This window comes from Culex quinquefasciatus, chromosome 1 (assembly GCF_015732765.1).
Source record: "Culex quinquefasciatus strain JHB chromosome 1, VPISU_Cqui_1.0_pri_paternal, whole genome shotgun sequence".
In the NCBI taxonomy this organism is placed as follows: Eukaryota; Metazoa; Arthropoda; class Insecta; order Diptera; family Culicidae; genus Culex; species Culex quinquefasciatus.
In genome coordinates, this window is record NC_051861.1 from 121429470 (window position 1) to 121455069 (window position 25600).

Consider the following 25600-nt stretch of genomic DNA (forward strand, 5'->3'; position numbering starts at 1 on the left):
ACACTAAAAATAAATGAGACACGTTAACCTTTTATAAAAAAAATCAAGATTTTCAATGGTATTGCAGTTGTTACCAAAATGTTTCCAACAATTATTTTCAAAGCTTACTTTTTTTTACTTTACAGTGATTCCATCAAACCAGCAGGATCCAAATCAAAACTACGTATTTTCAAAAAATACTTAAAATTTAAGTTTTTTAAAGATCGGTATCAAATCATCGGGATTTCCTTATACATTTCGAAAGTAAGAACACAAATTTATAAAAATGCTAATTTAAAAAAACAGCGTATTTTCACAAAAAAATCACAATTTAAGTTTTTACAATATCGAAAGTAATGACACAAAGTTTTGAAAATAATCAAAGTTTTCAAAAAACTTCTTACTTTCAAAAAAATACTCAAAATCACAATTTTTACAATATGGTTACCAAATGATTGGGATTTTTTCATAAATTTCTAAATTAATCATATTTTTTTGAAAATAATCAAAATTTTCAAAAAACTGCGTGCTGGGTATCAAATGTTCTGGAATTTTGTTCATACATGACGAAAGCAATATCACATTTTTATAAAAATACTCCAATTTTTCACGGAACTACGTTTTTCGAAAAAATACTCCAAATTCCAGTTTATTGCAATATGATTATCACATGATCAGTATTTTTTCATAGATTTCGAAAGCAATTACACATTTTTTTTTAATACTCAGAATTTTCACCAAATTACGTTTTTCGAAAAACTACTCAAATTTTCAGCTTTTTTACAATATGGGTATCAAATGATCACGATTTTCCATACATTTCGAAAGTAATAACATTTTTTTTAAATACTCAAAACTTTCACAGAGCTAGGTATTTTTGAAAATATCATCAAAATTACAAATAATCGTGATTTTTCATTCATTTCGAAAGTAATAAAACACATTTTTGAGATGCTATAAATTTTCACAAAGCTACGTATTTTCGAAAAAAAATCGTTTTTTTTTGTTTTTTCAAATAATCGAGAATTTTCGATACATTTCAAAAACAATAAAACATATTTTTAAAAATACTCAAATTTTTCACAGAGCTACGTTTTTCGAAAATATACTCCAAATTTTTAGTTTACTACAATACGGTTATCAAATGTGGAGTTTTTTTTTTTTGAAAAGGTCAATAAACCAAATTTCCAGTTTTTGCTTTTGTGTTTTTCGAAACCGCCTTGAATCAGGGGTATTAAAAGACACCCATAAAGCAAAAACTGAAAATTTGGTTTATTGACTTTAAAAAAACTCAAGAAATGATCAGTATTTTTCATAGATTTCGAAAGCAGTGGCACATTTTTTTAAATACTCAAAATTTTCACAAAAAAAAATGTTTTTTCGAAAAACTACTCAAAATTTAAGTTTTTTACAATAGGGGTATCAAATGATCGAGATTTTGTCATACATTTCGAGAGTAACAACACACATTTTTAAAAATAATAAGAAGTTTCACAGAACTACGTATTTTTGAAAAAAAAATATCAAAAATTAAAATAATATCAAATAGTCCGGATTTTTCATACATTTCGAAAGTAATAAAACTCATTTTTGAGGTACTCAAAATTTTCCCAAAACTACGTATTTTCGTTAAAAATAACATTTTTTTTTTTGGTTTTTCACAATATGGGTATCAAATGAATCGGAATTTTTTTATACTTTTCGAAAGCAATAAAATATATTTTTAAAAATACTAAAAATTTTCACAGAACTACGTTTTTCGAAAAATACTCCAAATTCTAGTTTATTACAATATGGTTATCAGTATTTTTCATAGGTTTCGAAAGTAATGACACAGTTTTTTTTTAAATACTCAAAATTTTCACCAAACTACGTTTTTTTGAAAAACTTCTCAATTTTTTTTAATATGGGTATCAAATGATCGAGATTTTTCATACATTTTTAAAAATAATAAAAAGTTTCACAGAACTACGTATTTTCAAAAAATAATCAACAATTCAAATATTATCAAATAGTCTAAATATTTCATACATTTTGAATGTAATAAAACACATTTTTGAGGCACTCAAAATTTTCACAAAACTACGTATTTTGGAAAAAAAAATAATTTTTTGGTTTTCACAATATGGGTATCAAATGATCGGGAATTTTTCATACATGCCGATAGAAATAATTTGTTCAAACTACATAGTTTTGTGAAATTTATGAGTACTTTCAAACAAAAATATGCTAAACAGATGATGGATATTTTTTCGAAATTTTTCTAATTACCATTATTCATATTGAAAAACTGAAATTTTACGTTCTCTTTTGAAAATACGTAGTTCTGACGAGTTTTGACAGTGCGCGCTTTTCCTGCTTGCCGTTGCGCGTCAGGTTGGCAGTGTTGCGTCAGCTGCACGCTGAACAACGTTTACGTGAAATTGGGTAGAATCGCACCACTTCACAGCGTTCGGGTGTAGACCGAACAGTGAAAATGTTGGGTATTTTCTTTTTTTTTTTGTTATAACTTTCGAAATGTATGAAAAAATCCCAATCATTTGATACCCATACTGTAAAAAACTGAAATTTTGCGTATTTTTTCGAAAACACGTAGTTTTGTGAAAATTTTAAATATTTAAAAAAAAATGTGTTATTATTTTCGAAATGTATGAGGCAAGACTGTATTTTACTTGTCGATACAAGTTCTGAAAAGTTCAACGTTTCAGCACTCATTTTAGCGAAATCATTAAAATATTATACTTTCGTTTTTTTAGAAACCACTCGTTTGAAACGCGTTCTTTTAGTCGATTTTTTTTAGATGCAACCATGGTCCAATGACTCTCCCCTTTGTCATCAAAGTTTCGCAAAATCGAAAGATCAACAAGTCGTCAAGTCGAAACTCAAACGCCAGCGCTTTTACGCAGGCACGATAGTTTTATTTTGTTAGGTGGATTTGTTCTTTCAATTGTTAAAACATTGCGGTTTTTCATCTTTTCAAAAGTTTATTGATATATTTCAATCATAGATCTCGTTTATTCATATATATAATATATAAGTAACTATGCCTTAAGTGTTTTGTTTTTATTTTTCATTGTTTTTTCTGAATTCATTGTAATTGTTATAATAATTATAATAATAATATTTCAATAAGTTATGCCTTTATTAAATTTGTATCTACGTAATAAGTATTTCTTGCTTCGCTTTCTACTCTGATCAAACGCATAATATTACTAGTAAAAAGAGGGTAGAGTTTTGCTTCTGCTTCTTCCTGCGCTCTCTCGCGCGCGCTGTACACACCCCCAAGTTCAGCAGCTTACAATTGTTTACCGTTTTGACTTATTTCTCACTTTGTCACGCAGTTTATGTCTCTTTTTTTTGTTTGAATATTTTATATATTTATGTTTGAAATGAAGTTCGATGAAAGATAGTGTTTTTTTTATTTTTACAGCTTTTTTTTAAGTTAAATGAGCAACCGTACTCGACTCTGTCTGTGTGCGTGTCTTGCTGTCACGCAACAGATGGCACTTGAAGGTTTAATCTTTACACGATAGGTTTATTTTTCTTTTATTTAAGAGCACTCGTTTGTTTTTGGGTTTGTTTACTTCTTGTTTTCTCGCGCTAATCTTTTGGCGGCTCGCTGCTAAATGTTACAATTGCACACTTGGTTTTTTTTTTTTCAATCATTTCGCTCGACGCCATTTTGTTTATTTATTGTTTTGGGTCGGCATTGTCAAATTTTTCCGCACTTTGGTTATCTGCTGTATATTTGTTTTTCCCCCTTCCTTTGCATGTCTTGGTTTGTTTTGTTTTCAATAAAATGTGGTGAAATAATAAAAGTAAATGTGAAAAATGATAAAAACTCTAAAAGCTATTCCTAATCCTAACAGAACAGGGTGGCGACAGGTGTTTGACTACTTTGAAGGCAAAAAGTTAGTATGAAATAATTTAACACAAAGAAATCGTCACACAATGAGAACTTTTAAAAAGTTACGCGTGCGGATTTCTGGATTGGTGTCTTTCGATATGGCTTACACACTATGGTTTTGTTTTCATGATTTGTGTAATTGTTATTTTCAATAAAAATCTGGGGTTTCACTTACAAAGAGGCACATTTTCTTACGCTCTAAAAAGGCTCTAAAGAAGCTTGTTTTATTCTTTACAAAAAAAATGTCATAAAGAATTGGTTGGTTGGTGCTAGCACGCGTCACACTTTGTGTTTTTGCTAAAACTAACTAAAAACTAGTAAAAAGAGGAAAAATCGTTTGTAAAGCACGCTGCGTTGTCATTGTTTTCAGTTTAATTCTACAAATTACAGAGCTATGTTTTAAATAATAACGTTTTAAATTAATGCAAAAACAGAAATCAACAGTCTTTTTAAAGGTTTGTTTCGTTACTTAAATATTTTCACAAGGAAAATAGAGGAAGTAAACACGTTAAAAATGATCAAAATTATCAAAATCATCAAAATCATCAGAATCATCAGAATCATCAAAATCATCAAAATTATCAAAATTATCATGATCAACGATTTTGTCATTCTTGTCAATGGAGCATTTCCATTCGAGCAGTTTTTGCTTTTTTCTACAATGTATTTTTTATGGAGCGAACTGTCAAAAACTGCTCGACTGCGGGTGCTCCATTTTGTCAGTTTTGCCAATTATGCCAATTTTGTCAATTTTGTCAATTTTGTCAATTTTGTCAATTTTGTCAACTTTGTCAATTTTGACAATTTTGACGTTTTTGACATATTTGACATTTTTGACACTTTTGACATTTTTGACATTTTTGGACATGTTTGACATGTTTGACATTTTTGACATTCTTGTCATTTTTGACATTTTTGACATTTTTGTCATTTTGACGTTTTGACATTTTGACAAGTTTGCTATTTTTGACATTTTTGTAACAAAGTAATAACAGATAAAACAGAGAGAGAGATATATAGAGTTTGTAAACACAGAGAGGGATGGCGTAAAGTACGGTCACCTTGGAGCGGTTTTGGCTTTGACGTTTAATAAAAACAATTCACTACAGGTAAAAAATTGTAAACAAATCACACGAAAAGTGCACCTAACCTCTAAACTACACGATTTTTTTTTTGATTATTACCTGCTCGCTTCCGGGATTGCCCCCGGAAAGAAGCGATCTCTTCAAGCTACTCGAGTTAAGCCACTTTGCGGTTTGTCTTGTTTGTTTTAAAAGGCCATGCTTTGCTAATATATTACAATGTTTTTGTTTACTAAATTCTGCGTTTGTTTGTCAAAACGAACGGGAAAGATTAAGAGGGGAGGATAAAACGGCGGGGAAATTAAATCTCTTACCCTAAAACTCGTTACAACTCTTACCGGCTAGCATTTTGATTCTCGTTTCGTTAAAATCTAAGATTTGTTTGACTTAACCTCTAAAATTACTTCGATGAGTGTCAAATTTGACACTTCGAAAAAAGAGAAGATCCGACTTGGGATGAAATTTGGCGTAACGCTTACTATTCGAGGAGATCGGGCTCGTCAATCGGAATTTCAACCCGCCGTCAGGCAGACACCGAACCGGTTGAACCGGTTGCGAGCGGAAATCTTCGCGCTTTTTTCAAACTTGGAAATCTGGCTAAAATCGTTGCTCGTGAGGATAAAACTTACGGGGTTTTTGACTAGATTCGCTGCTTCCTTCCACCCACCTTCCCAGCTCACTTCTCCACGCCGAGCAGTTTGGCCGCTTCGGAGGCCGACCCGAGCAGCACCCGGTTCAGGATGCCCTGGTCGCTGATGCCGAGCAGGTTCCCAATCAGGTCCGCCGAGTTGGGCCCCAGCCGGGACATTTTCGATGATCGCGTCACGGCAACCGGCGGCGCTTCCGACTCGTCGTCGCTGCCGTCCTCGGAACCGGTTCGCCGCTGCGCGCCACCCGTCGAACACTTGTGCTTGCGCTGGTGGCGCAACATGCTGTGCTTGAGCGTGAACCGGCGCCGGCACACCTCGCACTGGAAGGGCCGCTCGCCCGAGTGGGTGCGCATGTGCCGCCTCAGATCCTCCGTCGACCAGAAGCGACGCAGACAGAAGGCGCAAATTACCTAAATAGAGTGAAAGAAAAGCAAAAAAAATGAGGTTAGTTCCTTCCAGATCCACCAACCAAGTTCGGCCAACTGACCTGCGACCTACCTTCCGATTGGCATAGTCGGGGAACTTGCCCCGAGTGCCGCCCTCGCCACTTTCGTCGTCGTCCGGCGAGCCGGACGGCGCTTCGCTCTCCGCCTCCAGCGTGACCTTGTTCATGAGCAGGGCAAACTCCGCCACGTGCGCCCCCTTGATGTGGTCCAGACAGCTAACCCGGTCAGCGAACGAACTCTCGCACAGGTGGCACTTGAAGGGAAGATCCGACGCAATCGGCGGGATCGAGCAGCTGTTCTCGTCGGCGGTCGCAACCTCCGGCTCCTCCAGCTTGATTTTTGGCTCCGGCGATGGAATGGGTTCAGGTTCCTCTCCCTCCGGCGCTTGCAGCGCTTTCACGGTCGGCGGCTCCTCAACCTCCTCTTCCTGATCGTCTTCATCCTCGTCCTCCTCCTCCTCGTCCTCTTCTTCTTCGTCATCTTTTGAGCAGGCTTGGGACTGACCGGACGCGACGACGGCGGTGTGGCTTTGGATTTGTTGGCAATGGCGGCTTCGGCGACAGCTACCGGAACCGGTTCCGGCTTGGATCGAGCAGATCGTCAATCGGCACCGGGATGGACATGGCCGTTTCGACGTCGCCGTGCTTGCGCAGCAGGTGCCGGTCACAGTTGGATTTGGTGGTGAAGAGCAGTGTGCACTGTTGAGAGGGGAAAGAAAATAGAATTTTGCTGTTAGCTCGACATTTTTCAGTGTGGATTGAAGTTTGACAAACTGTCACTTTTCCCAACCGGTTCAGTTTGCTCTGTGTTTTCTTTCCGTCAGAAAAAAAAAATTGTTGCGGCCCGACATTTTCATTGCGGGATGAACCGATTTGGAAAGTGACAGTTGGACAGTTCTGCTTTTTAAAGTCATTCGTGTTTTTGTTTGAATGAAAAGAAGATCTCTTGCCGACAAAAAAAAAACGAATTTTGCTGCAAGCCCGACATTTTTCATTGTGGGATTGAACCGGTTGGAAAAGTGACAATTTGACAGTTCTGCTCAGTTTGCAGCAAGATTTCGCAAAAGTGACACGTGTTTATGTGCGATAAAAAAATTAAGAGATGTGAATTTTTGCATTACATATTAAAGTGAGTGTGATGAGTTGTTTGTTTACATCCAAGGTTAAGGCCTATTGGCTGATGCACAAAGTGATTTGTTTACCTTTTTTGGTACCCTCTGCAAACTTCAAACCATACCACATTGCTGCCGGATCCTTTCCGGAAGAGATCCGGAAAAAGATCCGGCAGCAATTTGTTTTGATTTGACGTTTGCTGAGGGTGCCGAAAAGTTTGGTTATGTTCTGCTTGCAAAAGATATTACTGCGGGCGTCAATAATTAGAGTTCACGCGCGGTGATACGACCGCAAGATAATGGTCGCATGACAGCCGCAAGACGACCGCAGAACACATTTTTGGCTGTTGTCAAAGGTTGCCTTGAGTTTTGAGCTGACTTTTGGAAAATATTCAAAACAAACCAAGTTGACAGCCAAATCAACGCAGAATTTCAGTTCAACTTGCTGATTTTTACACTGCGGTAATAAGGCGGCAATAATCTCCTGTCACTCACAGCGAAGGAGAAACGTGATTTTATCTCGCAATAAGCAATAATTGAAAAATCTGCAAAAGACGCACTTTCCCGACGGATCCGAACAACTTCCAGAGCAAAACAAGGTAGGTTCAAATGTAAATAATCAAATGTGTGAGGTCTTACCTGCGAGCACTTGAACGGCTTCTGGCCGGTGTGGGTCAGGATGTGGCGCCGCAGCGAGCTGGACCACGGGAACATCCGCTGGCAGTACGGGCAGCTGACCCGGTTCGGCGCCAGGCTGTACGCGGACTTTTTCTTGTTCTGCTCGCGCGCCGACAGCGGGTGCGGGTCGTCCGTGCCGGAGTTGTTGCTCTCCGAGGCGGACCCCGACGCGACCAGACCCTCCTCGTCGCTCTGGTCCTGCGACAGCGGAACCTCAGGTCTGCTGTAGAAAAAACCTACCGATTAATAATATTCCAACGATTCTGGACACTAACTACGGGGTGGAATGTGCGGGTCGCTTACCTGAAGTAGTTCTCGAACGCGACGTTGGTGGCGTTGTCGACGAGCTTGGCCACCGGCACCAGGTCCGCTTCCTCCTTGTTGTCGGCTTTGGCGGGGGTTGGAGCTGCGGCAGCAGCTGCTGCAGCAGCTTCCTGCTCCTTCCGCTGACGCATGGCCTGTTCGAGAATCCCGTCGGCAACGGCCTTGGCCGCCTGCTGTCGCTGCTCCTTCGTCTCCTCCAGCTTCTGCTTCAGGATGTGGTGCTGGAAGACGGGACTCTCCCGCTTCGGCTCCACAACCTCTTCCTCCGGCTCCTCCTCGTCCTCGCTCTCGTTGCCCTTGGTCAAATCTTCCGCGTGGAACTCCTCATCGATGACGAGCTCGCGCTCGTCCTCCTCCTCCTCGTCGTCCGCTCCGTGCCCGTTGTTGACGTGATGGTGGTTGTCAGCACGCGGCTGCGCCGCCATCATCTGCGCCGGATGCAGCCCGAACGGGTTCTGTCCTTGAGCAATGATGTTCTGCAGCATGCTGCTGCCGCCCCCGCCAACCTGACCTCCCTTGCTCGATTGCTGCGCCAAGATGGCGTACTTGACCTGTTCTGAGATGCCGCCGAAGGCGGCTGCCATTTGGTGGTGCGGAGGAACTGCGGAAGCTGAAGCCGCTGCGCTGCTTCGCCCTCCCCGCATCATGTGGTGACCGCCGCGCTGACGCTGCGACCAAAACTGCGGATGCTGCTGCTTGATGTGGCGCTCCATGTTCGAGCGGAGCGTGAAGCGGGCCGAGCAGTGCTCACAGGCGAAGGGGCGTTCGGTGCGGTAGCGACGCTGCTTCTGCTTCGGCATCAGGACGCCGTTCTTGATGACCATCTTGACGGGGCCGTTTCCCAGTGGGATGGGGGGCATTTGCGAGGGTGGTGGCGGAGGGGGTTGCGGGATTTGTTGCGGAACCTGAGGCATCTGGTGGTGGAGATGGTGGTGCTGCGACGGCGGTGCCTGCGGCACCTTTGGCAAACTCTGTGGCGCGGGTTGAGCATGGTAGGTGTGTTTCGGCGGAGGAACCGGACTGGCGGAGGGAGGAGCGGGTGCGGAGGACTGCGGTTCCGGAACGACGCTCTTGGGCGATTCCGAGGGCGAGTGGAACGGGTTGCCGATGAGGCTGCCGCCGGACATTTGTGGCAACATGGGGAACTCTTTGGGAAGAAGTTTTCAAGTCACCGAGTGCGCCGGGGGCGCAGCAGCGGGTTCTGCAGGAACAGCGGATGCAGCGGGAACGTTGGCAGCTGGAAGCGGCTGTACAGCTGGCTCAGCTGGAAGTAGTGCGCGGGGTCCATCTTGGACAGGGCTTCGCTGAAGAACTTTTGCTGCATCAGCAGCTGCTGCTGGTTCTTCTCGAGCAGGGACAGATCCAGCTTCGGGATCTTGGCTGGTTGGCGAAGCTGCGCTTCGTCCTCGTCCTCGTCTTCCGCGTCGTGATCGTCGTCTTCCGATCGGGGATGGTCCGAATCGGCGTCGTGCTCCAGTCGACGGGTGATCATCGGAGGTTCCGCCTTCTTGCTCAGGTCCAGCGCGTCCATGCTGAGATCCATAGGTTTGGCGATGGGGGTTTCCGGAGTTTCCGGCTCCTTGTCGTAGTCCTGCTCCTGCGGAGGTGTCAACTGGTTGAGCTTCTCCAGACTCTTGACCTGGATCTTGGCTGGGGTGGTGGGGGGAACCGGCGTATTGTCAATCTTGGTCACCAGACTCATCGGAACGGGCATGAGCATCTCCTTGAGGTGCGAAACGGGAGTGCTTCGGTCCGAGGGGTGATCATCCAGATCGCGATCAAAGTCGGTTGGGGGAGTGTTGAACATTTGCAGCTTTTTGAGAGGATCCTCGCAGGACGAGTCCTCCGAGGGGTGGTAGATGATGGCGCGTTTGACCTCATCACGAGTGGTCCGTCCGTGACGGTTCCGCAGGTGCCGCTCGCAGTTAGCCTTCGTGGTGAAGGCGTAGTTGCAGAGGGCGCACTCGTACGGCCGATCGCCGTTGTGGGATCGCATGTGCCGGATCAGGGTAGCCTTGTCGTTGATGAGGTACGGGCACATGTTACAGCGGTACGGACCGGGTCCGGAGGCGGACACGTGAATGCGGTTGTGACCCTTGAGGGCACGCAGGTTCGGGAATACAGCGGTACAAAGGCGGCACGGGAACTCGCCCCGGAGCTTCATCTTGCGGAACTCGGACGTGAACGCGTCCTGCGCTTCCTCCTCCTCCTGTTTGGGGTACGGGTCCTTGTCCAGCTGCTGCCGGAAGAAGCCACCGGACGAGGTAACGTTGATGATCGACTGGATGTCCGCGAGATCTTTGGTGTCTTGCTGTTGTGGATAGGTAGAACCGCTGTGGTGGTAGTAGTTCGGTTCCTGTTTGATGATCGGCGAGGAGAACGACTTGTCCAGCGAGGAGGGCGTGGTTGGCGCTTCCGACACGTTCGAGCTCATGTTCGTCGACATGGACTTGTTCTGGAGGTCCAGGTTGGCGAAGAAGTCGTCCCGCTTGAGGTCGTCCTCCGACGAAGCTTCACTGGTCTTCCACTTGCGCTTCTCGGTCGGGCTGCTTCCGTACTCGGACACTCCGCAGTCCTTGGTGTGCATGTCGAGCGTTTTCGAGCACGGGAACGCCCGGTAGCACTTGGAGCACTCGAACTTCTGACTCGTCACCGGCGTCCGGATGCTCTGCTCGCACACGCTCTTCGCAATCAGCGGGAACTTTTCACTGGAAAAGTCCACAAACGTCAGGTCCTTAAACCCCGGCGTTATGTTCTGGTAGTTGTTGTTTCCGCACCGATGCGCATTCAACGCCTTGTAACTCTTGAACACCACATCGCAGTGCCGGCACTTGGCCGGAATCTGCGGATGCTCCCGATCCATGTGGTTCTCCAAACTAACCATGCTCGAAAAGTCGTTCCGGATGCAAACCGGACAGCAGAACTTCTGCACACCCTCCGTCACACTCCCATCCAACAAGTGATTGTTGTTGATCGTCCGGATCTTCCGCTTGTAGTGCACGTTCTCGTCACTGTTCTTCCGCTTCCCCTCCCCATCGTAGTTATTCCCATAACTCCCGTTGTTGTTATTGTTCGACATCCCCGAGCTGCTCCCACCTCCACTGTCCGTCGACGCGTCACTCTCGTAACTCTCCCGCTCGGACTGCTTGTGGGTTCGCATGTGCCGGTGCATGTTCCCGTTCGTCGTGAACGTCAGCTGGCAGTACTTACAGTTGAACGGGCGCTCCCCGGTGTGCACCAGCACGTGCCGATCCAGCGACGAAGCCGACGACAGCACCTTCGAGCAGATCTTGCACACAAACTCGGTGGTGCCGGCTTCCGCTGCCGCCTTGCCGCTGTTGTTGTGCGACCGGATGTGCTCGGTAAAGTCGTGCTTGGTCGCGGACACGGTGCTGCAGATTGGACAGACATATTCCGAGTTCGCTTCTGACGTCTGGTTGTTGTTGTTGGTTTCGCTACCCGCCGACAGGTGCTGCTGGAGTAGCGTCGGCGGTGATCGCTTTTCCGTGCCGCTGTAATTGTTGTTGTTCATGCTGTGGAACTTGCGGCGCAGCATGTTGTCCATCAGAGCGTGGAGGTTCTGCGCCCGCTGGTGCCGCAGGTGACGACCTCCGGCCTGCTGCTCTTCCGAGTCCGAGTCGACATTGTCGGACGACTCGGCCGCCGTCTGGCGGGATTTGTTCAGCAGCAGCAAGCTGTTGAGGGTGGAGTTGTTCGCGTCGGTACTGGTGCCGCTGCGATTGATCGACGAGCTGATGTCCATCGGTTCCTGGGACGAGTCGGAGTGGCGGTCCATGGCGGGTTGGGATCTGCGGACGAGAGAGGAAAATCCGGGTTTCACAACGTGCTCTACTTATCAATCAAAAGGCAACATCAATCTCAAGAGGCCCCTCGCATTATCATCGTCCGTGATGTCTGTGATCAATCATTTATCAGTGTGTTCCTGATGTGTGGCAAGGCTTAAAATAAAAATCCCCCTCCCAAGCTGATAAGAAGGTAACAGACGGTGATTACATCTTTGTGTTCTTGCGACATCTGCGTCAACACCTGACAGCGCGCTCCAGATCCGGGAATCTGACGAAAGCCAGCGAGATCAAAGGCGTTTCGACGGGAAGGAAGAGGTCGTAAAGTCCCCCGTCCGATGTCTGCTCGCCACCAAACCCATGTTTGCACTCAGTTTGCGCGGAGATAACCGCACTGGGTAAACATCGCGAGTTCAACTCTTCACCAGGCCCTGAATCATCGAGCGCGAGCGCGTTTTTTTTTCTCTTCATTTCATCACCATCGGACGGACGTCAATTTCTGTGTGTGTCCCGAAATCGATTGCGATAGCATTCCTTGATGAATGATAACGCGCGCGGTCAGGTCCAGAGTCCGATGCGAGAGAATAAAAGAGGTTCGCGCGAGATGTTTTGACGTTTTGATTGATGGTTGGACCGGTTCGCGCTGAGCGCGCGACAAATTTCGCACTGGGTTTCGCGAGCTGTCAAAAAAGCGATTCCCAGTCGGGAAAATGTCAAGCTGATGATTAAAATCGATTTCGAATCGGATGCTGTCAGTTGCATAATTTCAAAAGACATGGAAGTTTGATGTGAGAAACTTAAAATTGATCGCATTTTCGTATAACTTGATGACATTCAATTCTCTTTGTTGAATTTGAAAGGTCCGACCCGGGATTGGTTAGAATTTTTTTAGCTTTGGCAAATTTCTAAAATAAATATTTATAAATCGCGAAACAGCCTCTAACTCCCTTTTGTCAAATGCTATAAATCTGTCAAAAACAATTCCCAGTCGAGAAAATTTCAAGCAGGCAACCGAAATCGATTTCGAATCGGATGCTGTGAGTTGCATAATTTCTCAACAAGATGCATAATTTTATCACGCTTGTGGTGTATTTACAAAACCAAACCACGACGACGACCACACATCCGGGCGCAAGGTTGTAAAACAATTTGACAGTACCGCCGCGCGCAATCATGATTTAAGACGACGTCTTTTTTATGGCATCTCTCTTCCCGAGAAAAAAAGCAGTAAAGAGTCAAGATCGCTTCATCCCATCTCTCTGCGAGAGAGAGCGACACGAGAATAATTTATTATTCTTTCACTGCACGGAAAGGTGTTAATTTTAATCGCCACAGAATGGTTTTGAATATTAATTCGAACCCCCACCGGAAGCTGGCTGACGACGTTGCGTAACGAAAAAACGAAAATGCTGTCAGTTTTGCTTCCACCCCTAATTGAACGCGCTGAACCATTAGCGAAATTGAAGTCGCGCAAGATGATGACGAGTCACGTCAGGTCGCCGCCGCGATGCTGTCAGTTTGGGGTGGTGGGAAAATCTGCGCTTCGCGCGCAGGCCCTTTGTCTTGAGTCAAGTTCAAGGTTGAAGACAATGGCCGAAGATGGGTGGTGGATTTTTCGCGCGTATCTTCATCGCGCGAGCTATCAATTTTGATATGCTGTCAGTTTGCGGAGCTTGCTGCGAGCCGAGGGTTTGGTCACTTCGAAAATATTTTTAAATTGGTGGAGTGATTTTAGACAGAACTCGAAGGTTGAGGTTGCTCCGTCTACACGTCACCGTATCGCGCATCGAAGAAGACGAAACAATGATTGAAGTGGCATGAAAATTAATAGCAGTCACGCAATCAAATTTCGCTGGGCCATCTTCCCTACCTCATCACTCGCAAGTCGATTCCGAAAGAAAATTAAACTAATCGGAAAAGTGTACGGCACGGATCCCTCCCCACTTTGGGGTAGATGGAGAGATGATATCTTCAATGCTCCCCGTCCGCTCACCTAGTAGTAGGCTTCGCCGAGCTGGATCCACCGCGGGTTTGTTTGTCTGCCGTTGCCATGGTGCCCATGGTTCCTTTCTTCTTCACTACCATTATTGCTGATTTCGCTTCACGGGTGCGCCTACTAGATCTTCTCGACATCGGACGAGATAACGCCCATTAAAGAGTGAGTGAGAGGGACTCCGTACAAAGAACACTGGGACAAGTCACTACAAGAACACACTGCACTGTACTGTTGGGGTAGATATCCGAGGCACGACGCGAGAAACACGTTTGATCCCACCGGCGAGATTGCGACTGACCTCATCTCTCCAGAGCTCGTCCAGCAGCAGCCTTCTGGAGTCGGAAACTCAACGAGAGAGAGGCACCAACACAACCAAAACAGGAGACAAAGAGCGAAGGAGAAGCGAAAGGAGAGCGCGGGTAGAGAGATACACCTGCCGTCATCCGCCTACTGCGACGAGGGTCTAACGAACGTTCCCTGTATCGGCGGGAAATGGAGAGAAAGAGACGATGACAACGCAGGGCACCTTTCCTGCCTGACCTCGACGCCAGGTGCCCCCAATTCCGAGCGCTCGCGACAGGAAGAAGACAGCGGAAAGAGAAAACGGCGTCCCCAACCTGGCCGGGCACCTCGTCCAGGAAGCAACGCGTTGATGGATCGTAAAATTGTCCGTTGCCGAGGAGGACGACGACCAGGCCAGGCCAGGCAGAATGAGTACAAGTAATTGCGAACTCGAAGGGAGTTGGAGGTCGTAGGGCAGGTCGCACGCATACCAATCTGCTCGAGTTCTCTCTTTCGCACTCTCGCGCAGCGGATTCGAGGATGTCGCAAGCCGTTGTTTCCCGAAATCTTGCGTCCAAGGATGCCGTGGAGGAGCAGCTATTGATCCGTTGCCATGGTGGCCGCACGGGTCACCACATAAAAGTTGGGATTTTTTTGTTCTCCACCCTCCTTCGGGTTCGTCGAGAAGAGCAGGTCTCGGATTTTAATATCCGGAAGTTCGACGAGATTCTACGTGAGGGTCTCCCTCCGCTGAATCACGTGATAATTAGTCGAAAAACGGGGAGTTTTGACGGGGGCACCTGAAGGCCGCAGGTGACCATGGGAAGGGGCTTTTGCGCGTTTTGTTTACACCGTTTCGGTGGTACGCGTCGGTTTCACCAGACGGGGTGGGAAAGGCTTTAATTTTCCGATCAATAACAAGCATTTCTTTGTTTTGATTTGTGCGACTAGAAAAACGACAGCAAATTTTAGAAAAAAATCAATTTTTTATCCCTAAAATCAAAACTTCTATAAAAATGCTGTCAGTTTAAAACTTAAAAAAATTTCGTCAAATTGTGAGTTTGTAAATAAACAGTGCATTCTACTCATTCTTAATGTATTCACTAACCTGAGCGAAATTTTACAAAACCTCGCGTTGCCCCATTAACATTGTTTTGCTTGAAATAGCTGTCAAAACGCTTTCTTCATGAAAAATGAACCGGTTCGCGTTGGAGCCGCGAGCTCGAGAAATTTCGCACTGGGATTTGCGAGATGTCAAAAATCGATCCCAGTGTGGAATTTGTCGACCTGTTGGCTGAAATCAATTTCGAAGCAGATGCTGTCAGTTCCAAAGTTAGAATTAATTTATGATTTAATCGCGAAAATAACACTTTCTCAGTTTGGAAACGGTTGTCAAACTGACGTTTACATTTTAACCATTTTTTCGAAAAAAATCGAATACTTAATTTTGTAATTTGACAGCTGTCAGTCGTTTCCATAAGTTTATTTGATAACTTTAATCGCTTTGTCATGATACTAATGTTTTGAGTACTGTCAGCTGCATAATGACAACAAATCAATAATTTTATCGCGAAGACAACACTTTCTAAGTTTGAAAACGAGTGTCAAAGTGTCATTTTAACCTCTTTTTCGGCAAATTTCGAATACTAAATTTCGTAATTAGACATCTGCCAGCCGTTCCAATGAGTTGACTCGAATTCGTACTGATATGTGATTTATGAGATTTGTGCTCATTATTAAACAATAAGAAAGGATAAAAAAAATTAATTTGCTCGCGATTTTGCAGAAATTTGTAAATTTTTATCCCTAAAATCAAAATTAAAAAAGGTGGTCAGTTCATATTTTTACAAAATTCTAAAGTAAAAAGTGACAAAATGTTCAAATTCTTGCTGAAGTTTCATTTAGATTCAAAATCCAATGATTTCTCTATGCTGTCAGTTTTATTTCATCAATAACAGCTTGGGGTTGGATTATTTAAAATTCTTTTTCAATATTCCTAGAAAGAAAATGACTTCTTTTCAAAGGCTCACTGCCATCCCTCTAAATAAACATATCTCAACCCATTCGTTTGCCCAATTCTCCCCGTGCACGGTCATAAAAGAAAACGGCTATCGTTCCGGCTCAATCTTACCCCCCTCTAAACAGAATTTCATCCCCCAGCAGTCGTCGCAGCACTTCCGTCCGCCACTAAATCGCTCGCCGCCAGGACACCTGGCCACCCCGAAACTTTCCACCCGTTACCATAACAATAAAGAACCCCCGCTCTGCTCCTCTCTTCCTCGCTAAGTTCGACCTTCCGCAGAATTATAAATATTTTCTCGGAACAAAAACAGTCGAGGAAAAACTTCTTGGAATCGCCAATTGAAGGGTGGTCGCATTTTCTTTGTTTTCTCGCAGAAAAAATGCTGTCAGTTTTGGCACCCCCTCAAAAGAGATGTAAGTGCTCGTTGAAATTTCTCTAAAAAATGACAGCTACCGAGAGGGTCGTCACTCCAAATCTCAACACGTCAAAACTGACAGCATTGGCGGCCATTGCGAAAAAACAGGTTCTACGAATCAAAGAGGGCGTTTCCTCGGGGTCCACCCTACCGGGGACAAGATGAAAAATTCGTCCAACTTTTGTGTCTGCATTCACATAAATTTTAAGCGGAAAACTTTTCTCTCCCTCGTCTCTTTGCCGTCCTGTGTCGCAGTTGGCTGACGGGTACACCACTTGCCCTTTTCTCATGGCAAACTCCGAGCAGTGCCTACAAGAGGGGATGTTTGGTATGAAATTTTCCATCGTGCGCACTTTCTGCACAAACTCACCCTCTCGTTCCGGAGCTGGTACCGCCAGCTGCCTGACAGGTGAGGAGGCCCAAGGTACCGAGTCGGACCGAGGGGAGCGAAACTCGAGAAGAGTTTTCACCCTGATGGGGCAAAACTTGCACGGGAAGCCCCACACCGGGAATCGTCTCGCTTTCTCGGACGGTTATTGATTTTTGTGATTCACTCTCCTCTTTCCTGTGTGTGAGTGTGAGTTAGTGGGAGGGGGTTTTCCCGGGAACCGAAGGACGACGGAGAAGCGGCTCACAGCAGCAGCTGTGTGCGGTGGAGGTGGAAGGTTCTCGGAATGTTGGTTGGTCCCGTGTGGTACACTGCTGGGGCTTCCACTAGGATAAAATTCAAAGGAAAAAGGCGCGTGGGCGGCTTGAGGACCACACAAAAAAGGCAATGGGGGGGGGGGGGCTATGGCGACTGCACGTGACAGGCGGAAAGAAATGGAGGTGATTTATTTTCTAAAAAAAAGAAGTCTTGCGCGGAGAATTCTACGTCAGCGTGCGGCCGAGGGTGGTTCCTTCGAAACTCAGACTGATTTGGGAAGCCATCATTGATTCTGCGAAGTTTTGACTAATTTTAGAACTCAAAATTGAGTAGGCTTCTGTTTACGTATAATCAAAACAACCTTTTGACAGTTCGACGCAAAAACTCGTGAAAAATCCCGCGTCAGACTGCAAATTTGAGTAAGCTCTGATTTTTCTGGAATCAAAACAACATTTGACAGCTCGACGCCAAAGACCGTGATCACAAACTTATCAGACAGGAAACCCATCGGCCTTATTCCCTTCGCCCAACCAAAAACGCAAATTTGCTCCATTTTCGAGGATTTTCCCCTTCACGGGATTGCTCCCCGTCCAGGACAGGACGTCAAAGAAAGTACCCGCGGCCCCAAAATTTGATCAATATTATCATTTTCCATTATCTGAAGGCTACCCGCCCTCGCCCGCCGTTTGTCCGCCTCCAACCCGCCTCGTCTTCTAATCGCCTCTTCCAGATCTAGCCCCCGAAACGGTGGTGCGGTGCTTCTCCGAGGCAGCTTTTGCGTCGTCGTCGTCGTCGCCACCATCACTGCTGCGGAGGGCATTGCTACCGCATTCAATCTAGTTTTTTTTGGGGGTTTTCTTGTCGGGAAAAGTGGTGAAGTTACGTAAAAAAATTAGAATTGTTCAAAAGTTTTACAAAAAAAAATGCCGAGCTCAGCTGATGTAGCCGGAGATCGCATGAGGTCGCCGGAGTTCGCACGAGGTAGCTTTATTTTGATATTCTTGAAGAAAAGAAACAAATCAAAGAACTTTAAAACGTCACCGAGTTCGGCTGGTGTAGCCGGAGATCGCGCGAGGTCGCCGGAGCTCGCCCCTAAGAAAAGCCACCTGCTCCAGCTAGGTGATCCGCGCGTCTCTTTTGGTCGTTACCTTCATCGAACAAAAAAAAAGAACGCGCTACTTCTGGGGGCCCATTTCAATTTCGCTGATTACCGCCTGACGCTTTGCGTTGAGCGGCCGAAATTTACATAGGCCCGATGACGGTGGACCTGTGCCTTCCCCTCCTCGCGCGCTTTTTGTCTAACGAATGACTAGATGTTCGCCGGTAGATAACCATCAACCGTTCTTCGGTGTGGTGCGAATTGGGCGCCCTCCCCGAAATCCTTCCGCCATTGTTTTTGCTTTGCGCGGGGGGAATGCTGTCAGTTGGGGTTGATGCGTAGGGTTGTCGTTTTATTGGGGTTCAAGTCCTTGGAATGATTTTAGGTTGAGCAAACGTCAGTTCGCGAAGTTTTGGTGATTTTTACAAATGCTGTCAGTTTGCGTCTTGTCTTATTTTATCAATTCTTCGAGATACAACGATGTCTGAGTGGTAAATAGTCGACACTCCCTTATCCCGGCACCCAAAATCCCTCCTTACATAAGCCCAACCAAGAAATCCATTTATCTCGAGTCCCCTTGCCAGAGCAAATCTCCATTTTGTTTCGAGCGCGCGAGCGCGCCCTCTCCCTCGCACACACGCCAACCCACAGCCTGCTTCGTCCTCTTCTCATTGGTTGCTGCTCTTTCCACACACATCCACAGCACAACAATCTCGTCCACAGTCATAACTCGGAACAGAAAGAAGCCCTCTCGCTGCTAGAATCTCGCTCCCTAATCCTCTTGGCTTGTGTTCCTCCTACACTTCTCCTTCCCACTTCCCTTTCCCGCTGACTGTCACGTTTTTCCAATATAAGCCAGACTCTTCTTGCGTGTTGCTGTCTCTCCGAACACTCGGTGTATGCTCGACGGCAGCCAGAGCACCCAGCTCGCGTCCGTCTCCTAACCTCAACCGTCCTCCTCCTCCACTTTCTGAAACATGTTTTTCTCGTCGTCGTCGTCGTCGTATTTACTCACCTCGCAGCAACCTTGCGTCTCTCTGTCGTGTGCGCGCAGCAGGGCCAGATTTCAAGCTTACACACATGTGTCATGTCGTCGTCGTCCAAGTCACCTACTGCAGTAGGCTGTGTTCAGCGCTTTTACGACCTGAAATTTTCATCTTGCTCCAGCAGAAGGGAGGTTCTCCCCCTCTTTTCTTTGTTATTTTGGCGTAATTTATTGCTTGGAAGGTTGAAAATTGCACAAGAGGAGAGAAATGGTCGTTAAATTTTGGTTGAATGATGAACGTTTCCGAAAATGCTGTCAGTTTATGTTCAAATAAACATGATTTTGCTTTTATTAGAATGCTGTCAGATTTGAGGAGATTGAATGTTTTATTTCGATAGTTGGATGACAAGCATATTTTTATTTTTTTAAATGCTGTCAGTTTGAGCAAGTCTCTAAAATATCACATGAATGCCCTTTACTGTCCGTTAACTAACATGAAGCATGGAACTAATTTCATTTGATTATCTTGATAGAAGAGTGAAAATGCTGTCAGTCTAATCAAGCATTTTGGGATAAATTCTGCATCAATATTTTAAAAGATTGAGCTTGAAATTTAAAATATTTTTTTTAACAAATTGACGGTGAATAGTCGATATAAACAACATTTTGCTATCTTCTCAAATCTGACAAAATTCTAATAAAAGTTAGGCCATTTTTCAATTGAACTCAAACTGGCAGCATTTTATGAAATCGCTTGTTATTCCACCAATTTTTTATTCTTTCATTTCTACAGCCATGCACTTATGTTTTCAATTCATTTTAACCATTTAAAAATGTTTTTAAACATAAGAGGATTTCTTGATTTAATTATTGATATCATTTTAAATTGAATTTGGAACTATTCTAATACTTTTTCTGTTACAAAACTGAAAAAATCATGTGTTTATTAACTGACAGCTTTTTAACTCTAAAAAACAAATAACTGAAACTCGACCGAAATCATTCAGAATTTTTCGTGGGTCAAAATTTAGCACAAATTCAGCGCTATTTTTCTACATTAAGATTCATTTCTCATTTAGAATGATTAGTGCTGTCTAGGTTTTCATACAAAATCCACCAGTGCTGATTTTAAATTATTTGAGTTGTTTTGTTTTCTAAAAATAATGTCTGAAAAACTGTGAAAGTATTTGCTGCAAACTGACAGCATTTTCACTCTTCTATCGAGATAATCGAAAAAATTATTTCAAGCTAACTGAAAGCAAATGTCATTTAAGGTATATTTAGGATATCGCAAAAAGTGTCAGCATTTTGATAATAGCTCTGAAAATCTGTTTGTCAACTCATCAACTCCACCAGCAGTCAATTATTATTACAAGCTGATGCTGATTTAAACTGATAGTGAATAGTCGACATAAACAACATGTTTAGATCTTCTCAGATCTGACAGCATTCTCATAAAAGCTAGACAATGTCCAAATAATCACAACTGACAGCATTTTCAGAATCGTTTAAATTTACTGGCGCACCCAATGATTCAAACTGACAGCATTCTCACTCTCCATCCAGATCACCCGCACCTTTGCGTGGGACAGCGCTATCAAAACATCTGCCAGCACTATTTTTCCCCGCGTTCAAATCAACCCGCTCGGTTCGCTCGAAATCCACTTTTTTTCCTGAAAATCATTCCTCCTCCCCTCAAGCTCCCACGCAAAGCGAACTTTTCCCTGAATCATGGCTTCCACCAGCAAGCAGCACAACCCCGTATAGTAACCGGTCAGGTTGTCATCACACACTTCTACCCCCTGCGCTCCTCTTGGCGTACCCTCGGCGTCTGAAATTCTTCTCCAACAAACAAACAAAAAAACAGCCTAGAGCTCTGCTCTGCTTTCGGTTCAGCTCACGTTCAGCGACGAATTTCTAGAGCGAGAGGACAGCAGCAGCAGCAGCAGCACAGGTGAAACTCTTATATAATCATTCAACCGTAAAAACTGCGCGGCTCATATAAAAAAAGCAGAAACAGAAACCCACATGCTCTGGCGAAGGACCCCTCGTCATTGCATCAGCGGCGGCCTCGCGCGTCCTCGCGCACTAGCGACACATACGGCGAAGCTGTACAAATGTTTTTTTGTTCGGGAAAAAGTGGGGAAAATACGACAGGAGGAAACAGATATCTCGGAGGGGACGCTGAGTTGGGTCGGCCGAGGCCGTCCAAAGCGGATGAAAATGGAATGGAACAAAAAAAACTAATAATCATTCGGAAATAACCTGAAAATGAGAATATAGAGGGCGCCCACATGCAGAATGCATGATAACACACGAAAAAAAAAAATTAGTTCGAGGGGGTTGAAGTTTGATTTTTGTCGGAGACGACGAGGGGTACGACAGCTCTCAAAACAGACCAACAGCGAAAAAAAAAAGGTTCGGTAGATAACAGATAGAGTTTGCCTTTTTTTTTCAACCCAGGGAAAAATCTGCTTTCGCGTGTTCTTCTCTGCAGCCGAGGTGCAAAATCCTATTATTGGAACGCGATGCCACACATACGAGAGAGGGGGCGCTTCGAAGCGAGAGGGGCATTTGCGAGGGGTTCGACAGTCGTGATATCATGATATGTCAATATATCTTGCACAAACGACGGAGACCGGCGAGGGTTGGGGACCCTCCGTATCTTGTTCCAATTTTTCGGTTGAAAAAGCTCTGGAGTGGGGGGAAGCCCCGGTGGAAACGCCCCTCTTTGTGTTCTGCCGAGAAGCGTCCCAATGGCCCCTTTACGCCGTACTGAGAGAGAGCGAACTCCGCCTAATTAAATTAAACGATTAGCGAGAAGTGACGGCAGAGCGGTCATCTTCTGACGAACTTGGGTATTGATTTTCCTCAGAATAGCCCACGTGGGACATTACGCTTCGTCGGAAAATTCGCCACAGCGTCGTTGCGCAGAAGAGGATTAGAGCTTCCCGTCAATCAATTTCGGGTGAAGTTCTCGAAGGCCAGGGCGACAACCGCGCCGTCGCCGGAATTATCCGGGGCGGACGGAACTCGGTCCTAATTGTCGGGAGACACACAAAATCCCACGCCAGTCGGGGTCCCAGTTCTGGGATTCTGCGGAACCTTGTTGGCGCTGGTTTATGGCTTTATTACCTGCCGGCAGTGAGCTGACTGCTTTGCAAGAATCAATATTTTCCCATGAAATTGCTTTTTTATGGGAAGAGACAGGAAGCGATTTACCTGGGGTCGGAGACGACGACGACGGAGTCCCTATGCAAATGCTAATTAGTGACGCCTAACGGTTTTACCACTTGTTTTTGGGATTTCGCCATTCCACCGTGTCCGCCCCCGAAGGGGTCGACTTCCTCTTGGCTGGGATCGTGCTCGAAAATCTGGTAAAACTGCTCGAATTCTCAAATTTTCTTGAAAATTGAAATAAGCTAGAAATAAAGCTAGTTTGTCTATAAACTGACAGCATTTTTATTCTTCAAAAAGATCACTTGACCGAAATCGTATTGAATTTTTTGTAGGTCAAAAATTTGTGCATACTTTGAGTTAAGTCTAAATTAGTGCATACTTTGAGCGGTCTCTAGGTTTTCATACAACCACCCTACAATTTGTTTTAGCTTGGCTCATAAAAAGTGAAAAACTAGTGCAATGGCCTAATTTCCGTCAAAAATAGATAAAATAAATCAATTTCTTCTATCTATGCTGTCAGCTGCTATGGATTTTTAAGTTTGCAAGTGAAAAAAACTTAATAACTCCAAATTTAAATCAAATTGCTTTCAATTTTAATATTAAAATATCAACCATACGTTAATTTTTTTTTATAGGGTTGAGAAAATTCAAAGTAAGCTGTGTGAGTTGCTACCAAGAATTCACTTGAATGACACTCTGAAAATGTTTACATAAATTTCCGTCAAAGAGAAAGAAAACATAAATTTCTATGAAAATGCTGTCAGTTTAGGCATCAATTAATTGTTTTGGCGCAGTGCTTTTTTGCTAATTTCAGTCAAAAGTAAATGTATTAACATAGCGCTAAATTTATTTGAAAATGCATTTTATTGTGATATCATCCTCATGATTTACAATAAATTCACAGAATTGATATAAATTTAAGAATGCAGACTGGTTTTGCTACCAAAAAATCGTAAGCATGATTATAAGAAATTTTTCCTTCCAACAGAGAGAGGGTGAATAAATACTCTGAAAATGCTTTTAATTTTTTTTAATAGTGTTGAATAATTCGAAAATTATATGATGGCAGTTTTTAAAAGCTATTGAAGAGCAATGCAATTAATCAATAAATCAATCACCTTTTAGATTTTTTACAGTTCTGCTAAAAACAATTAAGATAAATATATAAATTTTTGAAGAATGCTGTCAGTTTTAGTATTTAAAAACAGTTTGAACAATTAAATCAATACTACTTGAAACAAGAATCAATCTGAATATGAATTGAGAAGTATATGCTGTCAGTTGTTTAAATGCGCTACAAGCTTCTTTTAAAACAGCAGCTTCATGCTGTTAGTTGAAAATCGTTACACAACTGAACAGCAAATCAAACATTTATCTCACAAATGATAGCAAAACAGCATGAATCATAGCCGACGCCCTTTAAAATCGATATTCTTTAAAGAAATCCAGCTTCGTTCGTTCATAACAATCATTGAACTGGTAGAAAAAAGTTGGGATGACATAAAGTTTTGAAAATGCTGTCAGTTAAGATATTTTCAAATACTTGTTTGATTGTCGATTGTTTTATTTCTTAAAAATTAAAAAAAAAATGTTATCATCATCATTTCTTTCAAAGCTTCCAAAATCTAACCATCCCTATGCTGTCAGTTGAAAATCCCAGCCAAACTCAACCTCAAATCAAACAAAACTGAACACACAAATCAAACATTTATCTCACAATTGATAGCGAAACGGCGTGAATCATCGCCGCCGCCCTTTAAAATCGATATTCTAAAAAAGAATATCCAGCTCTCTCAGTCCGACAGCCCAACTCGAAAGAAAAAACACAACTTTCTTCTCACCGCAGAATCATCGTCCCCCCGGGGTTCTTCTCTACGCCCAGCGAACCCGGGTATCCGCCGCACACAGCGAAAAACGCGTGCAAACCTGCTCTGCACGCGATCCGAACCTGGCCGGCGACTAAATGGCGGGCGGTTAGAGGGTGGGGCGCGGGTAGAGAAAACCCATTATTCCCAGAAGAGTCGTTTCGTCCCTCCTCCTCGCTTCTCGTTCCTCTTCAGGGTCTAGATTGGTCTGTATAATGAGATAAAACCTCGCTCTCGCCTACTCGGATGGGGATGTTGCGCGCACCAGGATTTCGCAACGAACCGCCAAGATGGCGGGCACCTGGAATTCTTGGAACGAACCGACCCGCAGGTTTTGGGTTGTTCCAAAGTATATAACAGAGTGAGATACGGAGAGAACGGGGAAGAGGGATGATGACGGCTAATGATGATGAATGGAATTTGAGTCTGATTAATGCTCGCTGCCCAAAAAGGTCTGCGTCACGTACGGGCCGCCATCTTTTTTTTCGGTCTGACAGGTTGATGTTTTTGCGCTCGCACTGTTCAGGGCCAACTGCGAGATCAAAATTTGTGAGCTGATGTCGCATCACCATTATCGCGGCTACGCCGCGCACAGGTGACAATGCGCTTATTTTTAACGCGCATCGTTTAGCCGCCCTCGTCCGCGCCCTCGCCGCCCTCTTCAAACTCTTTTGTCATAAACTGATAATTGCTATTGTTATAACACGTTAGAGCGAGCAGCTCTTAATCTGCTCTGGGCTGGGGGGCTCTCAGTGATCATCATCACACGTCGTTGTCGTCACCGAGCCGCCATTAAATCACCACTAGCCGCCACCGCCCTTCTGTCAAAAATCGGTGCAAGCGCCCTCTTCCGAGCTAAACAGGCAAAACAATGCGCGACTTCGGTTCACGACGACTTGGTCGCCGAGCGTGATTAGAAGCGATCTTTACGCCTTTCTGACGGATTGAAAGAGCAAAAAAAGGTGGGGAAAGCCGCCGCCAATTGTTTTTGTTCAGCCGCCCACAACTGTGGCGCCCCTCGTCGACTTCGTTCATAGGCCAACTGCGATTCTCGCGCGCACAGACTCGATTATGTTATTGTTTTAGATAAATTAATCAAGACGTAGGCGGCCATGCATGGGGCGCCTTC

General features: G+C 44.4%; 2 protein-coding genes across 2 annotated transcripts in view; both read right to left on the bottom strand.

Annotated features, from left to right (window-relative positions):
• Positions 1–5539: 5539 nt before the first annotated feature.
• Positions 5540–6175, bottom strand: LOC119765127 (zinc finger protein 358-like). Its single transcript, XM_038248319.1, has 2 exons — positions 6106–6175; positions 5540–6028 (listed from the first exon to the last, which is right to left on the bottom strand). The coding sequence occupies exon 2, from the start codon at positions 5969–5971 to the stop codon at positions 5645–5647; it is 327 nt and encodes a 108-aa protein (XP_038104247.1). The 5' UTR covers positions 5972–6028; positions 6106–6175; the 3' UTR covers positions 5540–5644.
• A 162-nt stretch (positions 6176–6337) lies between these two features.
• LOC6051582 overlaps positions 6338–25600 on the bottom strand; it is a 44289-nt gene continuing 25026 nt past the window's right edge. The window contains 7 exon segments of the mRNA XM_038266526.1: positions 6338–6648; positions 6651–6762; positions 7815–8076; positions 8157–9338; positions 9340–9369; positions 9371–11986; positions 13974–14168. Coding sequence (XP_038122454.1) covers positions 6461–6648; positions 6651–6762; positions 7815–8076; positions 8157–9338; positions 9340–9369; positions 9371–11986; positions 13974–14168 — 4585 coding nt within the window. The 3' untranslated portion in view covers positions 6338–6460.

What these genes read in the sequence shown, in the direction of transcription:
- LOC119765127 (XM_038248319.1), bottom strand. Translation starts at nt 5,971, where the DNA reads ATGCGCACCCACTCGGGCGAGCGGCCCTTCCAGTGCGAGGTGTGCCGG.